This window comes from Eutrema salsugineum, unplaced genomic scaffold, assembly GCF_000478725.1.
Source record: "Eutrema salsugineum unplaced genomic scaffold, Eutsalg1_0 scaffold_9, whole genome shotgun sequence".
Classification (NCBI taxonomy): Eukaryota; Viridiplantae; Streptophyta; class Magnoliopsida; order Brassicales; family Brassicaceae; genus Eutrema; species Eutrema salsugineum.
The window spans coordinates 9,946,649-9,966,079 of record NW_006256342.1 but is presented as its reverse complement, the minus strand read 5'-3'; the positions used below and the strand labels follow the sequence as shown (position 1 = coordinate 9,966,079).

The following is a 19,431-nucleotide window of genomic DNA, read 5'->3' as shown; positions in this document are numbered from 1 at the left end:
AAAATATTTTCATCAATTTAGTTTTGAAAGTTTATTTTGGATGGACAAATTTTGAGTTATATACTCACAGTACAACGAATTTTTCTATTAAAACTAATGATAAATTTATACTTAATTTCGAGGAAGTTTCATTGATAGGATTTCTCTGAGTACAAATTTCTCTTCTTTTTTTGTTATTTATTTCCTGAGTTTACATCTCTCTCATATCACACAGTTTAAAGGCAAAACTTGTTGAGAATTGTCTCAGTACAGACTCGAGTCAAGCTCTCACCAAAATCAGATAAACAATAGAACTCAAAGTTCACCACTGTACCAGCATCTCTTGACCATATATAAATTATCCAAAACCGGCAACAACTCCACAGTTGAAGCATTGTATAGCTGGCAAGTTATTGTTATGTACTCGATGGTCTCATCTGTGACTAGTGTTTCCGCGTGGACCAGTTGTTGCAGCAGCAGGGACGTAAGGCGTATTGTAGGATGATGCAGGTGGGAATGGACCTCCGTGTGTTCCTGGGCCAGGCCTTTTTGGGTCATATGAACCAGGAGGGCCTCTTGGGAAGTAGTAACCAGGCCTTGGAGGGAAGTATCCTGGCTGAGTTACTCCTGGTCCTGGGTATGGGATTTGAGCTGTCGCAACATACGGATTTGGTCCAGTTGCGTTACCAGCAGCTGGTGGAGGAATATATCCCTGCAAAAGTATAAAAAGTTAAAAACATATAAGCCTCAAGCCTCAAGCACATTCAAAATCGAAGCAGGTAAAGAGTGAGCAAAGTTTTAAACAAATCTAGAGCTCATCCTTCTACTTATAATATGGTAAAGGTTTTGAGCCCCAAGTGTATAGATTTTACTACTCATGATGGTCAATAAATGTGGAAAAACTATAGTGGTTCGCATTTGTGGCTATATGGTATATACCACGACGAGTTAGAAAAGGCTTGCAAAGAAAAAACACACGAACCTGGTGACCAAAAGTATCATCATAGTAACTAATTCCACTCTGATGCCCAGAAGCGTCAATTTCAGCATTGATGTTGCTACCATAAGGGCCAGCTGTCATTAGATTGACAGATACGACTCTTAAAATACTGAAAAAGATCGTGGAAGAATGAAGCTAAATAGAATAATTTAGTACCAGCTCTCCTGTCCGAATTTGGATTGTTCATTAACTGTGCTTGAAGCTTTTGTACTTCCATAGCCATAGTCATGTAGTTCTTCTGCATTACCTGAAGTGACTCGATATGGTCGTTGTAAAACTTCTTCTCATAGTCATATGTTGCCCTGCAGAATCAGATAACCAAAAATAATCAGGACCTTCATAAGAGACAGATACAAAGGCTGGAAAACTCAATAGCGCTAGTATGAGTGCCGCGAGTTTGTAATATCAGAAACTTCCATACCAATAATCCAAAACGTTCTAATTCTACTTCCAACCATATTTTCTCAAAAATAGCCAAAAAAAAAAAGGAATTAGAACAAATACCTGCACTGCTGGTATTCCTGTCTTAAACTATCAAGCTCGGACATAAGAGCTGGCACTTGCTGCACATCGGAATGAGCTTTCTGAAGTTCCTGATTCAACTGATGCACTTTGGACATAAGATCCTCCCTCGCCACCACCAGGTTATGCGCCTCTGCGCGTGCCTCTAGCATCTCCAACTTCACTGCCTCTGACTTCCGCAGCTCAGTCTCCATTTTAGCAACTTTATCCGCAAGACCACTCATCCGTTGCTCTCTCTCGGACTTCATCGACCCTATCTGCGCGTGAAGCATCTGCAAATTGTGCTGTGCTGCTGCTAGCTCTTGTCTTAAGCTACCATGTGTAGCAGCAAGTCTCTGATTCTCTATTGCTAATCTCTGCATCTCCCCGTGTTGTGCCACGAATTTCTGCTCCATGACTTCTGGTGGAGGCATCATGTTGAAGGAAGTAAACGCACCTTGAGCAGAAGACGGCATACCGGGGCCAAAATTCTCGGGATGATGAGCTATACCGGGACCTGGAAGAGGACGCCTCATATGAGGTGGATGGATTCTTCCTTTGCTTCCCATCAAAAACGCTTCAATTATCAAACTGAGAAAAGAGAATGATGCACAAGCTGCTGCAAATCAATGTAAGCTTCTAGCAACTTTTCAAGTCAATCTGATACATAAGCAACAGAAGAATCATCAGATTACGATGTGATGGGCAGGAAAATCAATCTATCTACGTCGCGGCTATCGAATCGAAGAAGACAATTAGATCCCGACTAGTTCCGATTAAATCTAGGTTTGAAGATTTCTACAGACGGGAATAACAAGGAGACCGATACGAACCTTCGAAGTAATAAAGTTGCTGAGGTTTTTCGATCGTCGGAATTTAGCGAGTTTGAGAGAGACTACGCGGCGGAGAGCGAGAAACACTAGCAATCGGCGGCGAAGGTTTTTTTTTTACCGACGTGGAGCTTTTCTAGTTTCAGGGGTGAACAGAAAAATTAAATGTGGATTTTTTTTTCCAATTAGAGAAATAACCCAGTGAATATCTGTATTTACGCCCGTCTTATATCGGGTGGGTTAATTTACTGATCTAATACCCGACCCGGAAACAAATTCCGGTTTTCTTCTCCGACCTCGATAGATCTGAAACAAATATTCCGAGTCTCTTCTCTCTCACTACTCTTTCCTCCTCGTCTTACGTTTTCCTGCTTTCTGGTTTTTCTTCTACTGGGCTTGGTTCGTTCTATGTCACTCTTGCTTATATTGTTCCAATGGCGAAAAGTAATGTGAGCGACAACGCTCCTCTTTCGCGATTCGGCGTTTTGGTCGCTCAATTGGAGTCGATTGTGGCCTCAGCATCACAGAAAAACCCTGACCCTCTCCTCTGTTTCGAGATCCTTTCTGATCTTATTTCCGCACTCGACGAAGAGCCCAAGGTTTTTCTTCTAGTTTCTCAGAACCTGATTTTTTTTTTTTTTTTGGTTTGATCGTTCTTATATTTGTTCATTTCGTTGTATAATGCTCATTTTCGTCATTTTCGCATCTGCGAATTAGAATTATGTGGAAATATGAGTCTTTGTTAAATGAGATTTATCATAAACATTGATATGAGATCAATTAGTAGCCTTCTTCGTTTCACAAAAAATGTGAGAAAATCGTTTCATTTGTGCTAATTTTTTGCAGTAGTTAAGGTTTCGTGATCTCAAACTGTGAGAAGGAATTTCTAACTTGGAATGTTACAGCCAAGAACGTTTCTGTGGTTAATTTTGTGTGTATATCATATTGGCGTTTGTATGAGACTTAGATGTCCTATCTGATGGATTCTCAACGATCATGTATGTCAGGAGTCTATACTAGTATGGCAAAGAAAATGCGAAGATGCTTTGTATTCTCTAGTTACTCTTGGTGCTCGGAGACCGGTACGGCATCTTGCGTCAGTGGCTATGGCGAAAATAATATCAAAGGGTGATAGTATTTCGATATATTCTAGAGCTAGCAGTTTACAAGGGTTTCTTTCGGATGGGAAGCGGAGTGATCCACAGCGAGTTGCAGGTAGGCTGTACATTTGTAAGAATTACTGAGAAGCTGTATTAAGCAGTATTTTTCATTAATATTTTAAATACTGTAGGCTATAGTGATGTTTTGGAATGAAGATTATTATTGGTCACCCTTCTAAGCAGAACATAAATTATTGTGTGTTTGTTTTTTTCTGTTTGATATGCATTCTATTGAGCGGAGCAATCGATGCATTTCATGAAGTTCATCCATGCGTTTGGTTACTGCTTTATGTTTATTTGGTCTTATGTTCCTCAGTTTATAGATACATGTTTTTCTTAGGTGCTGCCCAGTGCTTGGGGGAGCTGTATCGTCATTTTGGGAGAAAAATTACTTCTGGCTTGTTCGAAACAACAGTTATTGTGACAAAATTAGTGAAGTTTAACGAGGTACTGTCGTTCTACTTTTCAAATATCTACTTTCTGTCGTTTGGAAGGGTAAATTTTATTGGTTTAACATAATTATATGTAGTATACCACAATGGATTTTATCTTTTTATCATCTGCCCAGTTGGATTATTTTGAAAGAACTATACGCTGTGAAAATCTTAAATAGGTATTGATCTGTGGTAGTGAAGAGATTAAAGCTCTGCAACCATTGTTACTGTGTCCTAGTATCTACGGTAGATATGGTTTGGTGTATAAACCAATTTGCCTTATACAAGTCTCTGAATCTGCTGTTTCTCAATCATTGAATTTATTTCCGCCAAGCTATCATTATCTAGAGTTTTGTGAAGAAACTTGTGGACATCAATGAGAAGTGACCTCTATTCTGCAACTATTAGTTACTGATTTAATTCTGAGTCGTTTCCCTTGTTTTCAGGATTTTGTGAGACAAGAAGCCTTTATCTTGCTTCACAATGCTTTGGAAGGTTGCGGTGGTACAGCTGCTGCCACTGCGTACTCTGAAGCATACCGTCTGATCACAAGATTTTCCACTTTAGATAAATCATTCGTAGTGAGAATCGCTGCTGCTCGTTGTTTGAAGGCCTTTTCCAACATTGGAGGACCTGGTCTTGGTACTAGCGAATTTGATACTTTAGCGTCTTACTGTGTCAAGGTCAGTTTGATGTGCTAGTGAAACCTGTATGTGTTTTACTCGGTCTTCTTTCAGTTTCTTGGTGGGCTGATGTTTATCGCTGAATATATATTTGCCTCTTAATGTAGGGTATTGAAGATTCAGAATCGTCTGTCCGAGATGCATTTGCAGAGGCTTTGGGCTCATTGCTTGCGCTAGGAATGCATCCTGAAGCGCAGGTAGACTATTTCACCAGTATTTTGCTTCCTTTCGGTCTTCATAACTCTGTGGTCATGGAATTTAATTTTTGTTTGTCAGGTCCAACCCAGAGGTAAAGGTCCATTTCCACCGGCAAAGAAACTTGAAGGTGGTTTGCAGAGGCATCTAATTATACCCTTCACAAAAGGTAGTGTTATGAGTAATTGAAGACAGACTTGCAAGCCATTCTGGCAATATGATGACATATTATTGTAGCATTCGTGGTGTCACGCACACGTTTTATACCCTTTCTGTCTTGCCTTTGAAATTGTGGCAGAACTTCTTTAGTCCCTATAGTACAGTCACCGTGTGGAGGCATGCACAGTAAGAATGAGAAAGCAGTTATAATGGCACACGTAGTAAAATTAAACATACCTGATTAGTTCTGACCTTTGAAATATTAGGGGTTTCATGAATCTCTCTCTGTAAATTTTTGGTTCATCAAATATATACATTTTTTCTTTTCTGCAAAGCACTAATTTTTGTTTCTCCGTCATAATTTTTTTTTTGAAATTGCAGCAGTTGGATCTAGGGCAAGGAACAAGCGGTTTGGTTTGGCTCTGTCATGGGTGTTCTTTTTACAGGTAAATAAACGATTAGTTATTGTGTTGTCCTGGTGAGTTGATTAGATTTTGCATTTCATCCTGCCAACGAGACATTATGTTTAACATTTGACATGGACCTTTTTCGGAAATCACACCAATTGAGATGAACCTTGTGATTATCTACGAATTTTTTTACATACATATCCTTCAATTCGGCACATGGCCTTGTAAACATTGAATTTTGCAGGCCATCAGGATAAAGTATTTGGATCCAGATAGTGAGCTTCAAGACTATTCTTTGCATGTCATCGACATGCTGCGGGGTGACTCTTCAATTGATGCCCATGCACTAGTACGTTATGCTTGCAGTTCCAACCTTGTCATTATGTCTCGATAAATTTTCTTACATAGTTTTATCTATCAAAATATCACCATGCAACTCTAATGCTATGCTTGGAATCATTCACAAGTTTTCTCTGCATTGGTTGAAAACAACGTGGAGAAATTACTAACACTTATGAAAAACAATTTTCTTAATGTATATTCTAATTTTTGAAGGCATGTGTTCTTTACATCCTACGGGTCGGCGTAATTGATCAAATGATGGAACCAAGCCAGAGAAGCTTTTCCGTTTTTCTTGGAAAGCAGGTTTAGCAGTTTAACTGATCCACTTTTTTCCCCTGCAAGTCAGAGCTACTTATATTCAAAAAATTTAATTTATCTTTCTACATCATGATCAAGCAAGTTATTTATGTTTTTTTCTAAAACAAATGTAGCTTCAGTCTTCAGATGCTAGTCCGTCAATGAAAATAGTTGCGTTGCGGGCTTTGTCATACACATTGAAAACACTGGGAGAGGTGAGGCCGCTACTGGCGTAACTCGTCAGATTGATTTTTGTCATGAAGCTTTTGTTTCTTTAATTTAATGAAGAAATGTTTTTATTTTCCTGCCTGCAGGTTCCCAATGAATTCAGGGAGTTTTTTGATGACACAGTGGGTGCAGCATTGTCACATTTTTTGGACCTTGTAAGCTTTCACATATCTTGTTTTGATAGTTATTCTCAACACGAGTCCTCTTGATCTCTTTTTCTTTTATTTGCAGCATTTAGATTTTCTTAATGCTAATAATCTTCCAGGCTCCGATCTTCCTTATCTACGTGTTTCTTGTTTGGTACTAGTAAAATTGCACAGAAAGACATATTTCGTTTGTACTTCGTGGTATACTGGATGTAAAATTGTTTGATTTACTTTAAAGTCTGTCCATCAAAAGTTAGGTAAACAAAATCTTTATCTATAGACATAGAGGGCTGGAATAGATCGGTATGACAGAACTCAGTAGGTAGGTAAACAAAACCTTTATGCATAGAAATAGAAGGTTGGAAGAAGCCGTTATCAGAGTGATTTCTGATTGTTTTTCTGAATGCAGTAGCTAATTAAATACTTAGACTCAGCTTTATGCAGTGTTTATTAGTTTTACCTGTCATGCGAACATGATGCCAACAATGAACGTCTTGGTACTATCTGGATACATTGGCTAAAATGACAACCCAAGGGTAATTGAAAATGCATAAATTTACAAAGGTCAACTTGATTTTTCCAGGTACGTGTTGAGGCTGCTTTAACTTTACGTGCTCTGGCTGAGGTTGATCCCACCTGCGTTGGTGGGCTGACTTCTTATGCTGTAACCACTGTTAATGCTTTACGGGAAAGTTTATCCTTTGAAAAGGTAAATACTAATTCTTCCAATTCATTCGACTCAGTTGGTTTTCTTCTTTTAGCATGATATTATCATGTTTATGTTTCTTTGAGTCTCTTGTGAGTTTGACACGGGTATTTTTATTCCATATTTAATCACACATGCATACATGGCCTGCTGCATTTGTATCATATATATTTCTACTGAATATTCTGTCATGATTAATGCAAAACAAAAAAGTTTATCAATGAAAATTAATATGGCGAATTGAAAACGATCTTTATATCACGAGTCATCATATTTTCCCTTTATATGTTTATGGCGTCATTGGCCTTCATCTAATTGAACTTATTCATCTCTTAAGTCTTTATATATAGACATTCTCTATTGTAACAGTTGCAACTTGATGAGTGACTTATTTTTCACCATTGCATTTTATGTAGGGAGGCAAATTAATGAATGATCTTGCTTCTTTGCATGGGCAAGCAGCAACTTTGGCAGCTCTAGTCTCCATTTCTCCTGGACTCTCTCTTGGTTATCCTGCTAGGTAAGAGTCTTCATAGCTCCCTCTGATCACATCTTATTCACCGTTTCACCACTTTAACCCAACGTGAATACTCGTTCCAACAAATTATTGTTGCTGGGCATTGGACTCTTGCATTTAGGCGGCGTACTTGTTATCTCTGTGAGCTGATGAAGAAATCTTCCCACTAATCCTGTAAATTGCTACCTTACTCATTGCGCTAGACAACTAGGTGAACCTTAAACTCGTAGTACTGTCGATGCGTGCCATGAAAAATACAGAGGAGATTTTTGTGTTAGATAGTCAAAATAGTTCTCAACCTGCCATGACTTGCTTAGAATTGCCAATTCAGAACTTCCATTAATACTTTTCTTGTAATTTCTTGATCACAGATTGCCAAGGTCAGTGCTTGAAGTTTCAAAGAAGATGCTAACTGAATCAAGGAGAAACATTACAGTCTCCTCAAGTGAAAAGGAAGCTGGATGGTTATTGTTATCATCCCTATTAAACTCAATGCCAAAGGAGGTAATATTTCAGTCTTGTCTTCAACAGCAGGGTCCGGAGTGTGCAGTGTCTAATGAAACTCTACTTTATTATATAGGAGTTCGGGGACCAAGATTTTGATATTCTTATCTTGTGGACTGACGTCTTTACTGGAAATCCAGAGCAGTTGATCAAACAACCTACTGTGTTAAAATCTACGTTAAGGTAAGTGGCCCTTGATGCATTAAGCTTTTATTGAAATGCCAAGGCCTGAATATTCTTGCCCTATGTTGTATACCTTGTTGTAGCTCCTGGTAGCGAACCATTTTTGTCTTTCATTTGACACATCAGGAAACAATGCACATACCTTTATAATAAAAGTCGTTTATTCTAGTCTTCTAACTCTGTCTTATTTAATTTTGACACATTAATAGCTGGTATGAGAGGGCTGAGTCCTCAATTCTCCCTGATTGCTTCATGTCCAATAGGAACAAAAGTGATTATTCTACTTTTTTTCTTAAACACAAGTAGATGATCAATGTTCTCCTTTTTATAGTGTGTTGTCTGCTGCAATTGACGCACTCACAGCCTTTGTGCGACGTTTTGTCTCTTATGATGATGGTATTCTACTTCAACCTGTACTGGCAAACCTTCGCAGGTATGACATTACTGATGCTTCCTAAAATTTTTGTCTACCTGTGATTGCCAGTTTTAACAATTCAGCTAATTTCATTTGAGAATAAGCTCTCTTATCCTTTATCTGTATAATGAGTGGATTGACATTATCTTCTTAAAAACAGCGCTTTATCTTATGTATCGGCAATGGCTAACAAACGGTTGCCTGATGTCAAAACTTTGGTCGACATACTCATCATAAGAATATTGATAGCTTATCAATCCATCCCAGATCCGTTGGCCTATAAAAGTGAGCATCAGCAAATTCTTCAGCTATGCACTGCACCATATAGGTAAAGATTAATGTCATCCCTAACTGCTACTTTTTTAAAAATCCATTTATAAATGTATGTTAAGGACATGGTTTGATAAATCTCTTTGTTAATCACTGAACTAGTCACTTCTTCATATTTGTTTACATGAAAGGGATCCTTCTGGATTCGAGGAAAGCTCGTGCTTGAAGGCGCTCCTTGACAAAAGAGATGCATGGCTTGGTCCTTGGATTCCTGGCAGGTGCCTAAATGTCATTTGTATTTATTACTTTGCATAATGAACTAGAATGGCTGATTCTTCTTTCACCATACCAAGAGCAGCTGTTCGTAATCTATTGATCCAGTTCCCTAAGGAATTTTGCTGCATTTGTTTCCTCACAAATTCTTGATCACGCTGTAGAAAACTAGTCCTTCCCAAGGAGATGTAAGTTATGATTTTTTTATCCAGGGATTGTTTTGAAGATGAACTTCGCTATTTTCAAGGTGGGGAAGATGGTCTGGCACCAAGTGTATGGGAAAGTAAAGTTTCTAGTTTTCCTCTGGTAAGCGCAATGCACTTTTTGGCGAGAATATCTTTAATGGTGTTGCTGGTTTTATATCTGGCTACAGGCTTGTCTTTGTTTTTTATGCTTTCTCTTACACAAAATTTCTGTAATCATGAAGCCAGAGACTGTGAAAAAGACATTGGTGAATCAGATGGTTGTCTGCTTTGGTATCATGTTTGCTTCTCAGGTTTGTGGTTATTATATGTCCAGATAAGTCCTTGTTTTGCTATGACATTTGTTATTTTGATATTCTGAAATAATTGTAACCTGTTCTTCTCAGGATAGCAATGGGATGCTCTCACTTCTTTTGGTCATACAGCAGTGTATGAAAGCTGGAAAAAAGCAACAATGGCGTACAGCCAGCTTAACTAACATCTGTGCGGGACTTCTTGCCGGATTAAAGGTGCTTTCAATATTTAGTACATGAGTTTAGTGCGTTCTAACGAACCGTGGTAAAACGATTAGCCAAGATAGTTATATGGTAAAGGTACAATGTTCTGGTGAATTTGTTACACTACCTCGTGTATGATACTGATCTTGGGAAGCTAGAAAGTACACATAACATGACATTATATAAAAGATTATACACATTTTGGTTTATATATAAAGCGGATACGTTTTGTTTCATTAAATAATGACCCGTGCACTATTCGCTGAGTATGAAGGGTTGTGCTACCATGCCTCTGCAATTGTAGGACTACTGTGCTGAAGAAATTAACCATATCTGAGTTCAGATGATGTGCTTCTTGTAAATAGGAAGATAATATATTCTATTGCATTCAGAACTTTATGTTTCATTTATTTCTTACAGGCTTTGCATACTCTACGTCCTCAGCAACTAGGAACAGAGGTATTAAGCACAGGGCAAGCCATTTTTCAGGTATTGTATGTCAAATAAAGATGCTAGTCCAGAATTATGAACCTACTCTCAAAATTGATTCACGTATTTTCTTATATCATTTTGATGTTTCTGTTGCAATAGAGTATTTTAACAGAGGGAGAAATTTGTGCGTCGCAACGCAGAGCAGCATGTGAAGGTCTTGGTCTTCTAGCTCGTCTTGGAAATGACATCTTTACGGCAAGAATGGTCTGTCCACAATGCGATCTCTATAGAGAAATCTTTTACGACCCTATCTTTTTCCCCCTTAAAATTGGATGCTTATGGGTCTGCTTGTTCATTTATTTCCTAGATGTTAAAGAATTTGGGAACCATTTTCTTTGTCTAGATGTTCGTTTTTTATCTTTAGTGATAGGAAGTATGACAAACAAATTTTCGTTATTTCTCACATATGTTTTTGCATGGTGATTATAGACCAGAGTGCTTCTTGGCGACCTAAGTGGGATAACAGATCCAAACTATGGTGGATCAATTGCTCTTGCACTTGGCTGCATCCATCACAGGTGGAGTTTGGCTTCCTAACTTGAACGTTCTGTTTAATATGTGGTGAATACCAATAAAATTTGAAACACTTAAATTCAAATGTTATCCATCTTTGGAAATACGTATTATTTCACATATTGAAAGCTAGTCTGTTGACATTTTTTGAAATTTTATTTTGCACATGGCTTGCAGTGCAGGAGGAATGGCATTGTCGACCTTAGTACCCGCTACTGTTAGTTCAGTCTCATCTCTGGCCAAAAGCCCCGTTCTTGGTCTTAAGATCTGGGCATTGCATGGGCTTCTTTTGACCATTGAGGCTGCTGGTTTATCATTTGTATCTCATGTTCAGGTAAACAATTTCGTAACTCATTTAGACCTTTGGATGCACGCTTTTCGTATCTTGCTTTGTTTTTGTAATTATTGAGAAAATTGCTTTTCCCCAACTTGATTTGATATCCCCATTCATTGTCTCATGTCATCATTCCGGTTCTGTATGTATTATTAGGCAGCACTAGGACTTGCCTTGGATATTTTATTGACTGAAGAAAGTGGATGGATTGATCTTTCCCAAGCCATTGGACGCCTTATTAATGCTATTGTTGCTGTCCTTGGTCCGGAGCTTTCTCCTGGCAGCATTCTGTTTTCACGTTGCAAGGTACTATTCTGGACCTCCAACATTGTCTTCCAGAAGGGGAAGATGCATGCATTGTATGTAAGGGAAATTGGTTAGCTCGTCCTAAATAAATGCTTTTGCAGTCTGTTATTGCAGAGATTAGTTCTTGGCAAGAAATTCCAACACTACTTGAGTATGTGAATGTTTCTCTATATCGCAATCATTTTAATCCATTGTTATTGCTATATATTATCTCGATCTTTATTACGCTTAATTGTTTTTTACATCTAACTGTTTTCAGGAGCGTCTGTTTTACCCAGCAGCTTATTCTTTTTGCTCCACAAGCTGTTTCAGTTCATTCACACGTCAAGAATCTCTTACTGACGCTGGCATCGAGACAGGTTTTTCTTTTTTTTGCTATGATTTCTTTTCATAAGCAAATCTTGAAGGACTTCCCTGATGAAAACTAGTTTTATCTTTTGTAAAACTAGCCAATAATTAGGCGCCTCTCTGTGTCAACTCTTCGGCATCTGATTGAAAAAGACCCGGTAAACAGCATGCTTTGATTTTAATTTTTCTTTCCAGAATCCTCTAGTCTTTGAATTTGTCACACCCTCAGATTTATCGGGTTTTTGTGTTTTAGGTTTCTGTCATTGATGAGCAGATAGAAGGTAACTTATTTCAGATGTTAGATGAAGAAACGGATTCTGAGTAAGCAATTGTTCTTTCTATAATTTTTTCTGTCTTATGGAGATATTGTGTTCCTATGTAAGGTTTTGATTAACTTGCTTTATTAATGGACTGGATGTTGTGTTCTTGTAGGATTGGAAACCTGATCCGTAGTACCTTGACACGTCTGCTTTATGCTACATGCCCATCACGCCCATCTCGATGGATGTCTATATGCCGCAACATGGTAATAGCTAAGAGTTCCGTACTAATTTATTGGTTTTCGATTATTTTTTCATTGCTGCAGTATGAACTATCTGAAAAAGGACCATGGCAATTTATTTTTTTCCTCATTATTTGCCGCCATTCTTTCCAAAATGTGACTGTCAATTTTCAATTTTCATGTGTTATGTGTTATTATATATACAGGTCTGCTTTCGTGTTCCCATAATCAATGAAAATTTAATTTTTTTACTCTTCCAACAGGCCCTTGCAGCATCCGCTGGAAGGAGTGCTGAAACGAACAGTTCAGAGAATGATCCTGCTAACACAGAGAACCTTGGAAATGATGATGAAGACATGGTTTCTAACTCTAGTGGGAAATCTTTACGTGCCAATCCTGATAAAGACAAAACCTTAAGATATCGAACCAGAATTTTTGCAGCTGAGTAAGTGGGAGATGTTTCTTTGTTCCTACCCTCCCTCTCTAATCAATACCTGCGACATCATTTTTTTCAATGAATGGCCCGAAATAATTTTGACCATAACTTAAATTTGATGGAAATAAACTTTTAACTTATGTTTCGAAAGTTTATGCTGATGCAGAGCTTAGTTTCAACAAGTTTGTGAAGAGTATCGGCATTGAGCCAATATGAAATGAAATTTTAACTTTTAGTTAATGTTGAGCACTTAATAATTTAATGGTTGCAGCTCTCAGTCAAAATGCATACTAGTTTATATTTGTTTGTGTTCTGAATTATGTCCTTTTACCTAAATTATCCCAACTGATTTTTCAATTCTAGGTGTTTGAGTCTTTTGCCAGAGGCTGTAGGAAAGGATGCTGCTCATTTTGATCTTTCATTGGCAAGGAAACTTGCTTCCAACAGACAAAGCTCAGGTGACTGGCTAGTCCTTCAGCTACAAGAGCTGATATCTCTTGCTTATCAGGTAAAAAAAAGGAATCAACTTTGTAAAGGACCATTTGAAGTGTCTGAAAATTGCTGAGAGGGAATGCTAACAAGATGTACCAAATTCTTCAGATAAGCACTATTCAGTTTGAAAACATGAGGCCGATTGGAGTTGGACTTCTTGGTTCAATTCTTGAGAAGGTGAGACTTTCTGGTAGTGGAAGAACTTTATAAAGTAGTTAACATGTGATTCTCTCATTCCCCGCACACTTTTCTACGTTACCTTTTCTTTCTTCGGAAGTTGTCTGTTCGATTATTCTTCCCCACCACCCAATTCTTTGCCTCAAAATGTGCTTCTGGGCAAGATTTTGCTGGCCTCCAAGTCACATTCACCTGTTTATCTGGTGTGGTATTTTACAGAAAAAAAAATTATAATTGTGTGATACTTGTGCAGTTCAAATTAGTAGCCGACCCTGAACTTCCTGGACATCTTCTTCTGGAACAATATCAGGTGCTCCCCATGCAAAATTTTCTCGAAACTAACAAAGACTAATCTGATGTTTTTAATGTAACATAATAGATACTGATCATTTTTACACTTAGGCTCAACTTGTGTCTGCTGTTCGTACTGCCTTGGATGCATATTCTGGCCCTGTTCTTCTGGAAGCTGGGTTACAATTGGCCACAAAGGTGAGCATTGCATTTGTCATGGGTTTTCGTTTAGATTTCGTGCCCTTAAGTTGCTAAATTAATGTGTTTAATCATTCCAGATAATGACTAGTGGAATAATTAGCAGTGATCAAGTTGCAGTCAAACGCATATTTTCTCTGCTTTCACGTCCGCTCAATGAGTTCAACGAATTATATTATCCTTCGTTTGCTGAATGGGTCACCAGCAAGGTATATAAGCAACAAAAGGTTTCATTTTCTAAATTTATTCGGCTTTCACTGAGTAGACTTGTTCGTACAACGTAGATCAAGATCAGGCTTCTTGCTGCACATGCCTCTCTTAAGTGTTATATATTTACATTCTTGAGAAAACACCATGGTGAGGTGCCAGTAGAATTTGAAGCATTATTGCCATTGTTTTCCAAGAGTTCAGACCTACTCGGGAGGTATTGGATTCAGGTCCTAAGGGGCTACAGTTATGTTTGCGTGTGTCAGAACCTCAAAAGAAGTGTGAGTCAACACTTAATAGTACTATTTCTCTCTTTAGCTGAACATTTCTGTCCTTTTCTCCCCTATTTTCTAATAAGATCTTTGACTTTCTGTAGCAGTACTCGTTCTTAGATGAAATCCCGTCCCATACTGTGTCAAGAAGGCTACAGCCTTGTCTGGAAGAGGCATGGCCTGTGATCCTGCAAGCTTTGGTCCTGGATGCAATTCCTGTGAATCATAGTGTAGAAGGATTTTCTGATAGTTCCTTGATATCTAAACATCGCATGGTTACACTAGAGGTCGCAGATTATCAGTTTCTATGGGGCTTCGCTGTACTTGTCTTATTTCAGGGGATGCATCCAGTCTCTGATACGCAAGTAATACCTTTTGGCTCATCTAAAATCAAATATAGTCGGGACTCCAGCATTAAGGAATCTTCGTTCCAGGGCCTAAAGTTATATGAAATTGCATTACCAATTTTCCAATCTCTTTGTGCTGAAAGATTTTTCACCAGTGGCTTTCTTAGCATAGATCTCTGCCAAGAAGTATTGCAGGTAGGTCCACGTCATATATTTTATCTTCCTTGAAATTCTTCTCATACTATTCTGTTGTAGTTCATAAACTATCAGTTAATGAAAGGATTTAAAATTGGTTGTAGCATTCACATTCTCCCTCTTTGGAACACATAATACCTTGTGCTTTGTGCAGATCAACTCTACCCCACACTTTTCTTATTTGTTCTGATTGTCCTCTGTTAGCTTTGAATAGTTATTCACTCCTCTGATTGGTTTTATTTATTTTTGTATCTCATCCAGGTTTTTTCGTTTTCCTTTCATATGGACAGTTCATGGGATATTCTTGCAATATCCGTAGTACAGCAGGTACTTTACTTGTTAATATTCCTGAAACCATTGGAGGTTTAGGTTCTAGAGCATCATTTTTAGCGTGCATTTATTCAATTAAATCAGGTTCAAGAACGTTTGTATATTTGTAATCTTTTTCTCTGTTCTTTTTCCCCTTAATTTAATTGGAACTATGACATCGTTAGATGAGTTTTCTCGTAATAACTGATTCCTGATTCATTTTTTCAGGACTATATATACTATTTGCCTTATGCATTTGAAAGATGCCCGTTCTGATAAAGTTTGTTTCACGTTTCAACAGATTTCACAAAACTGTCCAAAAGAATTTTTTGAAAGTGAGCAGTTTGCGTATTCGACTATTGAACTCTGTCTGGGGTACTTGTTCAAAATTCTTCACAGGTGCGCTCTTCACCAGGAGATTTTTGGAAACTGTGTCCAGTTCTGTTCATTTTGAACCTGAAAAATCATGTCGAGTGAAATATACTGAATTGCATCTGGAAGAAACCCTAACAAAGGTTCCTTCTTTTCTGTTTCAGGCATAATGAAATTTCGCCAGATGATGACATTTGGGATAGTTTGCTGTCTCCTTTATTTATCTCCATAAAGACACTAGTGACACGTTTTGAGTTGAAGGTAACTTGTAAACTTTGAACAATTTTTCTTTTTTGTTGCATTTCTGGATTTCAATTTTATTTGTTGCACTCCTTACATCTATCTGATAATTGCTGGTAAGATGCAGTATCGTTTAAATTCGGCACCTCTGGCCTTTCTACTAAGTGGGTATAAGTGCATCCGGCAAGTCCCCACTGACGCATACCTACCAAAAGCTCTTGAGATTGTGAAGTCCACCAATGAGTTAATGCTTGAGCTTACCAGAACCTCGTCACAAAAACCGTCTACAGGTATGAGAATTTAATCCACAGCTAATGCGATAATATGATAATAAAGGCGGCTATCATTTCAGCTGCCTGGGCCACACAACAACTACGTTCTTAGACAGAAAGCATATGAAATCTAAAATAATGATACACTATGATGTTTCTTTAAAACAGAAAGATTCCTTGTTGATGGGGATGCGTCGTCAATAGTTTGAAAAAATGAACAGATAGTAAGTTGTTATAGATTTGGAATTGGGTTTACTATTGGTTTACTACGCTGACTAGGGGTGGTTAATCCGATGGTGTCAAAGTTCTGTAAGAGATTGTATTCATTTTGATCTTTCCTCCAGTATAGATCATGTATGCTTTCTGCTGTTTTATGAGACCCCGAAGTAGCATATGTAGAATGGTGAAATTATTGTGCTGCAACTGCAAGCTTTTGCTTCCTTTCTTGGGACATAGAAAAGTTTGTAGAAGCTGTTTAATCGAAACGTTTATTGCAGATGCCACTAATTTTGTTGCCGATAGCAGCGTTCCTCTAAGAGCAATTTTTGGTGCTTGTCTGCACATGGTTGATGATCTGACCAAAGATTGTATCAACGGAATCAATCTCGTGGACAACAAGAGATCAGGGTTACGCAAGCTTCTTCAGCTGAAGCTTGCATTCTGTCTGGAACAACTTTTTTCCCTGGCTAAGCTTGCCTACGAGTTTGACTGTCCAGGAGATGAAACTGATACCAATTCAATCTGTATTGCCATGTTGAAGAGTTGCCACACTAGTATAGCAACAGTAGTTAGAGATTCCAATATGCAGGTAACTGAGACTTGCCTTCTTGTCATATTTTAGTTCAGCCACTGAATTATCAAGCTCTTAACAGAATTGGTTCAAATATCTTCAGGTTCAAGCTACTGCCTTACAAGTCCTAAAAAGCTTGGTACAGCGTTACAACAACCCAGAGGAGAAATGTTTTGTGATCTTTTTTGTTGGGGAACTTAGTGGAGATATTGTCAGTCTAATGCAGAGGGCGCTTCTGGTTGTTTTCTCGTTTCTTCCTTCCAATTTTAACAGACTTTACTTTCTAGGAGTAAAGAGGAATCTTGACTTCTTTTAGATAAAAAAAAATAGTATGATAACTGACTTCTTTCTTATTCTTTTGAATAGAAACCTATGAATAAGGAATCAGTGGTTATAGCTGGTGAATGCCTACGGCTCATAATGCTACTTCAGACACACTCAAATGTTGATGAACTTCAGAAGGGATTCATGAGGCTTTTTCTTGAATCCATTCTTGTGGTTTTCTCTAAGACTTCAGATGGCGTTTCTCAGGTTCCATTCCTAGCCCAGCCTGTAAAATTGCTTCCTCAGAAGGCAGTTCGTAAACTTCAATTCTTTTGTTTTTATGGATCAATACCAGGAAGTCCTCGAATTAAGAGCTGTAGCTGTACGGCTTGTTTCTCATCTAGCTCAGTTGTCTTCTTCAGCTGTTCACTTTAAGGATGTTTTGCTGTCGCTGCCAACAACACACCGACAGCAGCTTCAGGTTCTTGAATGCATTCAATTTGATTTACACATCTGGAAATATTGTCTTCGAAGGTTTTGGTTTGATCAACCAAACTTTTGCTTTATTTGCTGGGCTTTTGTTATTTTTTCTTCTTCTATGCTTCTATTCCCGATGATTCAAACTGTTATCCAGCATAGAAGCTTAAAATTAGGATCAAATCAGTTAATATTTATTGTGGGGGTTATGCATTTTGCTTGCAAAATTTCGAAATAACTATCTGATTGGTGTCCTTGTCCATTTGGTTTTAGGATATTATACGTGCTTCCGTCTCTCAAGATAGCGCCCTTCCGAAACCAAAAGCCTTGGTTCCGCCAATGGATATTAAACTACCAGCACCTGTGGTAGCAACACCTGAGAAAGCTGCCTCTTCTGCTGATATTATTAAAGCTGAAACATTGTCCACTGTACCAACACCATCTAATCAGCTTAGCTCAGTAGAAAGTGGAATGCAGGAAGAAAATGATGAAGATAATGACGATGATGATGATGATGATGATGATTGGGACACTTTCCAGTCTTTTCCTGCTTCCACAAATCCTGAAGGGTCAGAGTCAAAGACAGAAAGTATTGCTGAAGAGGAGCCAGGCTTACTGGGGAGCTTTTCTTTTCAGGATGATAAACCACTTGCAAAAGAAGCTGATGATCAACGTCTTGCATCTGACCCTGCCTCTGACACCACAGGGGAAGATTCCGTTGACAAAAGCAAAGTGGTCGAAGAGGAAACAGTAGAGCCATCTCTCATAGAAGAAGCTCTTACAACCGAGAAGGACAAAACCTCATCCGAAGATCATCTTGTTGAAATGGAGGAAGAATCAGTTGAAAGTAAGAGATCTGAAACAGAAAATCCTGAAGGGTCAGAGTCAAAGACCGAAAGTATTGCTGAAGAGGAGCCAGGCTTTCTGGGGAGCTTATCTTTTCAGGATGATGAATCAAATGAGAAAATTCATTCACCACTTGCAGAAGAAGCTGATGATCAACATCTTGCATCTGACCCTGCCTCTGAGACCACAGGAGAAGATTTTGTTGACAAAATCAAAGTGGTCGAAGAGGAAACAGTAGAGCCATCTCTCATAGAAGAAGCTCTTACAATCGAGAAGGACAAAACCTCATCCGAAGATCATTTTGTTGGAATGAAGGAAGAATCAGTTGAAAGTAAGAGCAATGAAATTGAAAATACTGGAATTGGTATCAAACTTCCTTCACCGGAAGCAGATACACCAGCCTTAGATGATACATCAGATGATCTCGAACCTCAACAGTTTCAAAAGTCACTTGAGGATGACCAATATAAATCTGGCAACGAACGTGTTGAAGCTGGTGTTGTTGTATCGGATAAAACAACGGCTGAAAATAAGAGCGAGGAGGATTAAACATTAGGTGACTAATATGAGTTGGAGAGGTTATATAACATTTACTGTGACCATTTATGATTCAGTTGTAACTATATGAAAATCCATTTTTTGTTTTGTGAAAGAGCCTTGAGTTTGAGAGGTTATATATAACATTTACAGTGAACTATGGTTCAGTTGTTTTGTTTGCTGCGTCATTTCAATTGCCTGTGATTGCTGGTTTGGGGGATTAAACATGTATAAAATTGAAAACGTTATTAGTAACATTATTTGGTATTTATTATCAGTCTA

At 38.2% G+C, this 19,431-nt stretch overlaps 2 protein-coding genes across 8 annotated transcripts; one reads left to right on the top strand and one right to left on the bottom strand.

Annotated features, from left to right (window-relative positions):
• Positions 1–146: 146 nt before the first annotated feature.
• Positions 147–2,455, bottom strand: LOC18007935 (protein FLX-like 2). Of its 2 annotated transcripts, none has more exons than XM_006391418.2 (5): positions 2,314–2,455; positions 1,484–2,140; positions 1,136–1,281; positions 962–1,053; positions 147–691 (listed from the first exon to the last, which is right to left on the bottom strand). In XM_006391418.2, the coding sequence occupies exons 2-5, from the start codon at positions 2,047–2,049 to the stop codon at positions 413–415; spliced, it is 1,083 nt and encodes a 360-aa protein (XP_006391480.1). In that variant the 5' UTR covers positions 2,050–2,140; positions 2,314–2,455; the 3' UTR covers positions 147–412. The 2 variants fall into 2 exon arrangements, with proteins under 2 accessions (XP_006391480.1, XP_024006128.1); XM_024150360.1 differs by having other exon boundaries at positions 1,484–2,071; positions 2,314–2,449.
• A 167-nt stretch (positions 2,456–2,622) lies between these two features.
• LOC18008423 (protein SWEETIE) lies at positions 2,623–19,316 on the top strand. 6 transcript variants are annotated; one of them, XM_024155112.1, is made up of 48 exons: positions 2,623–2,909; positions 3,318–3,525; positions 3,811–3,917; positions 4,351–4,587; positions 4,695–4,784; positions 4,864–4,951; positions 5,326–5,387; positions 5,596–5,700; positions 5,907–5,996; positions 6,125–6,205; positions 6,305–6,373; positions 6,948–7,073; positions 7,487–7,590; positions 7,959–8,091; positions 8,168–8,274; positions 8,606–8,707; positions 8,850–9,017; positions 9,151–9,237; positions 9,445–9,538; positions 9,660–9,728; positions 9,822–9,944; positions 10,353–10,421; positions 10,524–10,628; positions 10,854–10,942; positions 11,115–11,271; positions 11,428–11,577; positions 11,679–11,728; positions 11,837–11,936; positions 12,027–12,083; positions 12,179–12,246; positions 12,358–12,451; positions 12,691–12,872; positions 13,227–13,371; positions 13,464–13,532; positions 13,786–13,842; positions 13,935–14,021; positions 14,102–14,230; positions 14,306–14,527; positions 14,605–15,042; positions 15,304–15,369; positions 15,653–15,750; positions 15,888–15,984; positions 16,091–16,253; positions 16,733–17,043; positions 17,129–17,263; positions 17,392–17,556; positions 17,645–17,770; positions 18,040–19,316. In XM_024155112.1, exons 1-48 carry the CDS (start codon positions 2,745–2,747, stop codon positions 19,159–19,161), a joined length of 6,966 nt encoding a protein of 2,321 aa, XP_024010880.1. In that variant the 5' UTR covers positions 2,623–2,744; the 3' UTR covers positions 19,162–19,316. The 6 variants fall into 6 exon arrangements, with proteins under 6 accessions (XP_024010880.1, XP_024010884.1, XP_024010887.1 ...); XM_024155116.1 differs by having other exon boundaries at positions 5,323–5,387; positions 6,131–6,205; XM_024155119.1 differs by having other exon boundaries at positions 5,323–5,387; positions 14,306–14,509.
• Positions 19,317–19,431: the final 115 nt, after the last annotated feature.

Coding starts and splice junctions, on each gene's coding strand:
- LOC18008423 (XM_024155108.1), top strand. CDS start 2,745: ATGGCGAAAAGTAATGTGAGCGACAACGCTCCTCTTTCGCGATTCGGC. Junction 10,629..10,853: donor ACATCTTTACGGCAAGAATG/GTCTGTCCACAA, acceptor TGGTGATTATAG/ACCAGAGTGCTTCTTGGCGA. Junction 14,231..14,305: donor CTGAATGGGTCACCAGCAAG/GTATATAAGCAA, acceptor CGTACAACGTAG/ATCAAGATCAGGCTTCTTGC.
- LOC18007935 (XM_006391418.2), bottom strand. CDS start 2,049: ATGGGAAGCAAAGGAAGAATCCATCCACCTCATATGAGGCGTCCTCTT. Junction 1,282..1,483: donor CAGGAATACCAGCAGTGCAG/GTATTTGTTCTA, acceptor CTGATTCTGCAG/GGCAACATATGACTATGAGA. Junction 692..961: donor ATGATACTTTTGGTCACCAG/GTTCGTGTGTTT, acceptor ATACTTTTGCAG/GGATATATTCCTCCACCAGC.